This window comes from Ascaphus truei, chromosome 19 (genome assembly GCF_040206685.1).
Source record: "Ascaphus truei isolate aAscTru1 chromosome 19, aAscTru1.hap1, whole genome shotgun sequence".
Lineage (NCBI taxonomy): Eukaryota > Metazoa > Chordata > Amphibia > Anura > Ascaphidae > Ascaphus > Ascaphus truei.
Genome location: NC_134501.1, coordinates 22,602,069 through 22,610,746, shown reverse-complemented (window position 1 = coordinate 22,610,746; position 8,678 = coordinate 22,602,069). Strand labels below are relative to the sequence as shown.

The 8,678-nt window shown below is 47.2% G+C and overlaps 1 protein-coding gene across 1 annotated transcript; it reads right to left on the bottom strand.

Annotated features, from left to right (window-relative positions):
- Window positions 1-1,261: 1,261 nt before the first annotated feature.
- On the bottom strand, window positions 1,262-8,337 carry LOC142470043 (inactive hydroxysteroid dehydrogenase-like protein 1). Its single transcript, XM_075576917.1, has 4 exons — window positions 7,409-8,337; window positions 6,791-7,236; window positions 6,082-6,312; window positions 1,262-5,021 (listed from the first exon to the last, which is right to left on the bottom strand). Exons 1-4 carry the CDS (start codon window positions 7,638-7,640, stop codon window positions 4,854-4,856), a joined length of 1,077 nt encoding a protein of 358 aa, XP_075433032.1. The 5' UTR covers window positions 7,641-8,337; the 3' UTR covers window positions 1,262-4,853.
- Between the last annotated feature and the right edge of the window lie 341 nt (window positions 8,338-8,678).

Genomic DNA, 8,678 nt, shown 5'->3' with positions numbered 1-8,678 from the left:
GAAGCTGGAGTGGGTTGTGAGCGTTATAACTCATACTTACAAAGCATAGTATCCTGCCACTCCCCCCATGTGGTAGACTGGCCAAACGCCTCTGATTTAGGAGTGGGGCTACAGAATGAGTGACCAGGGAGAGCATCCTGCAAGAATTAAGATAGCCCGGTGATCAAAAATTTAACTGCCCTATTGTTTATACTGGGGGCAAGAACAAAGGGGCTGAGTGTTTTTAAGTGTGATACTTCACACTTACAAGGGAGGCCAAAATCTGCTTCAAAGAGATTTTTTCTAGCCAACTCAGCATCTAGGGTTAAGAGATGAGTTTGACATGGTATTTAAGTCAGAGTCCCCCCTTACTCAAATGTCTTCATGTCTTCATGTGTGCTTCATGTGTCTTCATGATCTGCATGTATTGCTGTGATGTCACCTGAATTATGGAAGAAATGGCCCATCCTGTATCCTGATGGCTTTCTTGTCCTAACCTTTAAGTAAGTGTCCATATTTTGTCTGTTATTTGTATATCTCGTGTGTTCACCTTTATCAAGGAATAAATTATATTTTATCATATCTAAGTCTCGTCCGGTTCAACCCAGTTATATATTTTGATGTGTATTATTAATAGCCTGTCACAAAGCTCCCGTCACACACGTGTTTATTGTAATTCCCGTGGATTTCCTGTTGTGGCGTCTGGGTTTTTGCGCCTGGATGTAAGGGTGAAAACCTGTTAAAGCTTACACTGAATTGTGACCAAAATAAACTATGGCGCTCTCTCTTAATAAGAATAAGTGGAGTAGATAAAAGAACGGTGACAATACTACCGTAAACCAACGGAATCCTACATGCACTCAATTAAACAGTGCACTACGGCGGTGTCTGATGTCTGCTGCTCGAACCACAAGGAATCTTTCCAGGATCCCCAAGACAAGGAGAAACTAAAATACAAGGTGAGCGCAGGATGAACACACTGGAAACTACTCAGACAAATGCTGAGCCAATTACTGAATACGTGATACACACGCTGTACACTGGTAGGTGCACAGGCTGTTAATCAGCCAGGTGGTGGGGTGAAATACAATATGATATAATGTAATCACTACTCACACGGCCTCGTGTGAGTAAAAGATCTTCCACTGGTATCTTTACACTCTCTGATGGGTTACACACATGCTGATTCTTCATACTGGGTTGCAGCACCCAGCCTGGATTCGCCAGCCCATCTCGTCATCGGTGGGGGGTCCCAGTCCAAAAAATGGATATGAGAAGTGTGTATTAAAAGAATAACATATTTATTATAGCAACACGTACGCACTTACATCTAAGTAAGCCCCAGCGGTCACAGCAGAGCCAGCTCTCCCCGCAAAACGAAGCTCCTTCCCGCCACCGCGTCCGGTGTTTTGTTGAAGCGCCTCGTCAGCGCGCAGACAGAAGCAGATCTCTACGGTGGCCGCTCGGGCTCAAAATGGTTCCGTCAATTAGAGCAACGCGTTTCGCCAAACTTGGCTTCCTCAGGCTCATTCATCTGAATCGTGCAACAACTGTTAAACAGGGCCATATTTACTAAACAGTGCTAAGGCACAGGGCAAATCAAAGCCCATTTCAATTAGCAGGGCTTAGTAAATATGGTCCATAATGCGTTGTACAGCTGAGTGCTTTCTCACTACGTATTGGTAAGTGGGACTGCAGCCGTAAACACATTCTGAACACCGAATAAAGAAGCCGTTATGTGAAAGTAAGCTCTCAGGAATGGTTGTACTTCCTGTCGCTGTGCGTCTCGGGAGAAGTGATCCACTCCACGCGCTTGGAAACAAAATACTGAAGAAGGAGACAGGCGCACAGAGGTAAGTGTGATATAACATTTATACAACTAAAAAGAGAATATCCAAAGTTACAGCTTAGGAAACATCGGCGCATTCGTGGCGGCAAAATCAGGCGTTGGTGTCGGATAACAAGCTGAGCAGTGTCCGTCGTGCGAGGACCCGTCCACAGCTGTACTCAGGCCACGAGGTTTGCCCAAAAGCGAGGAAATGACATCACGAACGGCTTGACCAATCCCTACGCATTTCGCACAGTGGTTGTTCAGCAGAGGATGTGCAAAGAGGGGGCGCCTCACAGAAAATATATAGCCCGCCTATCGTATTTATTGACTGGTGGGTCAATCAATCAATCAATAACACTCAAGAAGTGTTTATCATTTTTTTTTGTGTTACTGATTGATTGGCTGGCCAGCAGGGGCCTAGGTCAGTTAGTGCAGCTGTTTGGCCACCAGGACAGTTTGCCACTGCAGATGACCCAGGGAGTCTGGGGGATTCCAGGCCATTTTAGGTAATGCCGATAACTGCAACCTGTGACCTAATCATGAAAACCTGAATCTCTAACCCTATTATTGCTAAACTTAACCCCTAAACCTAATCCTACTATTCCTAACCTTAACCCCTAACCCTACTATTCCTAACCATAACCCCTAACCCTACTATTCCTAACCATAACCCCTAACCCTACTATTCCTAACCTTAACCCCTAACTCTACTATTCCTAGTCTTAACCCCTAACTCTACTATTCCTAACCATAACCTCTAACCCTACTATTCCTAACCTTAACCCCTAACTCTACTATTCCTAACCACAACCCCTAACTCTACTATTCCTAACCACAACCCCTAACTCTACTATTCCTAACCTTAACCCCTAACCCTACTATTCCTAACCATAACCCCTAACCCTACTTTTCCTAACCATAACCCCTAACCCTACTATTCCTAACCTTAATCCCTAACCCTACTATTCCTAACCATAACCCCTAACTCTACTATTCCTAACCATAACCCCTAACCCTACTATTCCTAACCTTAACCCCTAACTCTACTATTCCTAACCATAACCCCTAACCCTACTATTCCTAACCATAACCCCTAACCCTACTATTCCTAACCATAACCATTAACCCTACTATTCCTAACCTTAATCCCTAACCCTACTATTCCTAACCATAAATCCTAACTCTACTATTCCTAACTATAACCCCTAACTCTACTATTCCTAACCATAACCCCTAACCCTACTATTCATAATCATAACCCCTAACCCTACTATTCCTAACCTTTTCCCCTAACCCTACTATTCCTAATCATAACCCCTAACCCTACTATTCCTAACCTAAACCCCTAACTCTACTATTCTTAACCTTAACCCCTAACTCTACTAATCCTAACCTTAAACCCTTAGGCTGCGTCCCCGCTGCCGCTGACCGCGCTCATGCTCGATAGTGGTGATGTCGCCCATTCTCCAAGCATGAGCGCTGGGTGTCCTGTATAATTTTGCAAGCGCGAGCAGGGGTGCGTGGATCGGGGCTATTTCTGTGTGTAATGTGTGTGTGGCTGTGTGTGTGTGTGTGTGTGGCTGTGTGTGTGTATGTGTGGCTGTGTGTGCGTTTGTGGCTGTGTGTGTGTGTTTGTGGCTGTGTGTGCGTGGCTGTGTTTGTGTGTGTGACTGTGTGTATGTGTGGCTGTGTGTGTGTTTGTGGCTGTGTGTGTGTGTGTGTGTGTGTGTGTGTGTGGCTGTGTGTGTGTTTGTGGCTGTGTGTGTGTTTGTGGCTGTGTGTGTGTGTGTGTGTGTGTGTGTGTGTTTGTGGCTGTGTGTGTGGCTGTGTGTGTGTGTGTGTGTGGCTGTGTGTGTGTGTGTGTGGCTGTGTGTGTGTGTGTGTGTGTGTGTGTGTTTGTGTGTGTGTTTGTGGCTGTGTGTGTGTTTGTGGCTGTGTGTGTGTTTGTGGCTGTGTGTGTGTTTGTGGCTGTGTGTGTGTTTGTGGCTGTGTGTGTGTGTGTGTGTTTGTGGCTGTGTGTGCATTTACTGCTGCTGAGTGCGTTTCAAACTCAATTTTCGTTGTCTCCCCACACGCCGAGCTTTGGAGAGTGCACGTGCGCGCACCGCGTGAGCATGAACGGGCTGATTCACATTCACTGAAGAAAACACATCAAGTGCGCTCAGCGCAGCGTGAATGCAGCGTTAACCCCTAACCCCAACGCCTCGTTCAGGGTGCTGGCTTCGGAGGGAGGGCGTGCTGACGTGCGAGCTGCCGTGGGACACAATGTATTCAAATTGAATACTGGTTGTCAGGGTAGCAGCTGCCCTGTCTCCGAAGTACGGAGTTGACGCTGGCTACAGTTTCACTAAACAAACCAAGTCGTTTTTGAAGCTGCAGCAGCGTCACTGGGACCTCGGCAGCCAATCAAATCATTCTTGAGGATGATTTCATGACTGCAACTTGGATCCCTAACCTCACGTCTGTAGACCCGCCCCCTCCCCTCCCCCTCCCCGCCTCCTCAACTCCGGAAAAAGTCTGCTGGGGAGGATGAACACACATCGCCCAGCAGACTGCCGTCCGCCCTCGCAAACACCCGCCCTCCAACTCCTGCCTCTGGCACCCTGAACGAGGCCTAAAAATCTTATAGTCTGCTGCGAAGTGTCCCATTCCTAGGCACTAGAGGGCGCTGTCTCCCAAAATAGGATGGAAGTTGAACGCAGGAAATTAGCGCTGAGAAATATTCCACACCTGACGTTATTCTGTATATTTCTCCTTGTAAATCATATAATCTGCCGGACCGCAAATCAATTCATTCCAGTGACGGAAAACAGCAACCATTGTATACAAATTCCCCATTCAAATTCCCCCTGTAGAAAGCATCACGTGACATGTTAACCCATTCAGTGCCAGGGGGGCTGTCAGATCTGTTGATGGCCTCTGGGACAGTGAATAACATGAGCACTCCCCCAGATTTGCTAACCTCCCATACGGGTTATCGCCCCTCGATGGCTAACGCAGGATCACGCGGGTTATAACCCGTATCAGAGATTAGTGAATCCGGTCACAAGGATTTATCAGTGAAAACGACGGGTCTCCCCCTGGGGTTTGTCCTAATTTGCTCCTGAAGCCTCCGGCTCTTGAAGTCGAAATATTCCCGACGTAGGGTCTTAGTCAGAAAGTTGGCCATTGGAATCCAGAAGTACAAGGGAAGTGATTCACACACAGACAGCTGAAACGCACAAAGGAATTAATGAGAGACAGTTATCAGTTAATGAGAGACAGTTATCAGTTAATGAGAGAGACAGTTATCAGTGTTCCCTTTGTGAGCTATGGGGCGAGGGCTCTCCCAGTGTGATAGCTGCTCCCTGGGGAGCACAGATGGCTCTTTGGGTGATGTGGCAGCCACCAGCAGTAATGCTAATGGGTATCATGACAACACGTTCTCTCTTCATCTCCTGGGGATGGAGGAATGTCTGAGTTTCCCGTGATGGGAATTGAACCTGCAGTCGCTATGAACAGATATGGCAGTGGGAGACTAAACCTTCTCTTGGTGGGTGAATAGTGAAAGACAGTGCGCTCTCTAAACTATTAGTGATAGAAGAAAGTGTTAGAAGGCGATGAGATCTAGAAGGTGAGAGATGTAATTAGTCAAAAAGATGGCTCATACATCAGGGCTTGGAAATAGTGAAAAAAGACAAGCGCAAACTCCCATATGCAATTGACAATACAATATGTGAAGGTAAAACCCCTTTTCATTCACCAAACAATTCTTGTTTGTCAATTGGATATGGGAGTTTGCGCTTGTCTTTTTTCACTCTTGGTGGGTAAACCCTTAGACTGATCTATCGCACGTTGGGTGGGGTCTAGAACTGAGCTATTGCACGGTGGATTGGGTCTTGGACTGAGCTATCTCACATTGGGTGGGGTCTAGGACTGAGCTATCTCACGTTGGGTGGGGTCTAGGACTGAGCTATCTCACGTTGAGAACGGTCTTGGACGGAGCTATCTCACGTTGGTTGGGGTCTTGGACTGAGCTATCTCACGTTGGTTTGGGTCTTGGACTGAGCTATCTCACATTGGGTGGGGTCTTGGACTGAGCTATCTCACGTTGGGTGGGGTCTTGGACTGAGCTATCTCACATTGGGTGGGGTCTTGGACTTAGCTTTCTACATTTATTACTGCAGGTTAGAGATAGCAGGTAAATACACTTAATAGGGCACCCCTAACACATAGCACCAGTTACATATGTCCACCCTTATACACTCCACCCCGTTTCCACTCCCCGTTACCTGGATATAATGGGACCAGTACCCCGCTGTTCGGTGGGAATTTCCGATCGTACACACAGCCTCCCGGGCGTACACTTTAGGAGAGGGGACGAGCAAGGGCCACCTGAGCAGATATCCAAGGACTTGGGACGTCATGTTCGTGTTGACAAAATAGGGCAGCAAACTCTGGACAAAGATCCCCTGGGACTCGTACTCATAGCGCAGAGTTTGCGTAAAGTAATCCAGAAAGGCCTTTAAAGGATAAAGCAATGTGTATAATAACCCATTCACTGCCACGCTGGCCTGTAACGCATAGCACAGGTTAACAGTTTGTATCTTGGAATAATGAGTAGGCTGCCACATATACATTCTGTCATTGAGACCAATCAGCTAAGTGATTTCCTATACATTAAAACTAGGAGGTTGTGGTATAAATATAATACTGAAACAAGACCTCTGTGTTATTGTATACAGTATGGCAAAGATGAAATGCTAAAAAGAGGAGGGCGGGAAGATGCATTTTGTAATTAGAAATGATCCTAAGAGCCGTTCACATTTTTCACAATTACATCATTTTTTTTCTTTCCCAATTTTTTTCTCCTGAAAATATATATCACAGAAAATGAGAAACTCCCAGTTTCCCCCCAATCCTGCAGCCTACAGTGCAGAAGGAATCCCAGAAACCACCATTACCGCTCCCCTATCTGCAGGCGCTGAGGAGTTATGTTACCTTTGTAGCAGTGTAGACTGTCATTTGTGGTGTAGGTTGCACGCAGCTTGCTGAGGACACATTAATGATGGCTCCTTTCCTCCTCTGTACCATACCCGGCAGCACTATATGCACTAGCATTGTAGCCGCAGCAATGTTGATATTTATCATGTCCCAAATGTTCTCCTCCGGAAGCTCAGTAACACACTGGGGATAATCGTAACATACTCCAGCGTTGTTCACCAAAATGCCCACGTCCACGTGTCTTAGGGCCTCCTTAATGGGGGGGTACACCTCGCGGCCACGGCTGAAATCCGCCTCTATAAAGCTGGTCCTCACCCCGTAGGTGCCAGCGATGGCGTCAGACACTCTCTGCAGCTTCTCTCTGCTGCGGCTTATCAGGATAATGTTCACACCGCGGCTCGCCAGCTCCTCCGCGTACGCTTTACCAATGCCGTCTGTGGCACCTGAAGAACAGAGTCAGACGGGGAAAACAAGAGACTCGTTACCCATTTCAGGAGCCGGACCCTCTATTTCTAGGAGGCTGAACTTGTTTGAACAGCGACAGATTTATGGGTTCATGTTATTCTTACAGAATACGATGTCTCATATCCCATCCCTCCCCTCAGTCCCACTCACCGGTCACTACGGCCCACTCCCCATACTGCCTGACCAGGTCGGTCCTGCTGAGCAGACGTGGGGTGACATGCAGCCGGATCACACTGTAGCACTCACACAGGAGGCTGAGGCCTTTCCGAGCTGTGTACCACGCTCCCACCACAGCAAGAAGCTTCACGTGGCTGCTATAGGAGCGGAAAACCTCCTCGTACAGTGACACGGAGAATCTCTGCAGGGCAGACACGGCCTCCATTGCTCTGCAGGAGATGTAACATACAATGATAACATCTCTCCCTTCATTTACATTTATTTCATCACAGTGTCACATGGATATGACACACCTACACTAAGTATTCATAATGCATTGCGCAGGGGGGTAGGAAATGTTATACTATCTTATAAAAGAGTGAGTCTCTTTGCTATATGTGCCATTAAAGCAGTTGTATTTATCTGAGTAGTCCCTGCAATCTTTACTGCAAGGCAGCTGCACCGCCTCACCTGCTTGTTTCCTATCTTATAAATCCACAACCTTTTCCACAGACTTTTATTTCCCATTATCTCCACTGAAAAAAAGCTGTGTGTGCTGTGCACGCGCATAGTAAGTGAAACTTCTTTGACTTTTGTCACAGAAATTGTATTTGTATTGGTGATGTTTTAATTAAAAATTTCATTGACAAAACGCAAATACATTTGACTTATAATGCGCGTGCTCGGCACACATCCCCTGTATTAGCTATTTGCACTGAGTGTGAATATGTGTGTCAGTGTGTGTGTATGTCAGTAAGTGTGTGTATGTGTGTCAGTCAGTGTGTGTGTGTTTGTGTGTGTATGTTTGTCAGTCAGTGTATGTGTAAGTCAGTCAGTCAGTCAGTGTGTGTGTGTCAGTCTGTGTAAGTGAGTCAGTGTGTGTGTGTATGTATGTGTGTGTCAGGGTTCTGCTCGCCACAAACCAGGACCGGACCGCGAGGCTGAGGTGGGGTTGTAAAAGCACCGACCTGAGACCGCGCAGGCTGATCCGGATTGCGCAGTTCGTAGTCATATGTCGCAGGATCAGGATTGGAGAAGACAGCGTCGTCGTTGTAGAAGCCAGGGTCAGGACAGGAGACATCAGGATAAACATTGTTCAGGCAAGAGTTCGGCAACATGTAGTCAGGAGAACCCCGCTTCAGCTTAGGAGCGCGGGGTTGGGCTCTGCGCGAGCGACGGCCATGGCCCATGGTGCTGGTCACAGGAGATGGTAAGCAGACCAGAGTAGCACACCGCTTTGCTGCACGGGTGCACCAGTGCTACA

Bases quoted from the DNA above. Each gene is read 5' to 3' on its own strand.
- LOC142470043 (XM_075576917.1), bottom strand. From the start codon at position 7,640: ATGGAGGCCGTGTCTGCCCTGCAGAGATTCTCCGTGTCACTGTACGAG. The intron at 6,313-6,790 runs GTAACATAACTC...TATCCTTTAAAG, and splicing joins CAGTCTACACTGCTACAAAG to GCCTTTCTGGATTACTTTAC. The intron at 5,022-6,081 runs GTAACGGGGAGT...TGTGCGTTTCAG, and splicing joins ACTGGTCCCATTATATCCAG to CTGTCTGTGTGTGAATCACT.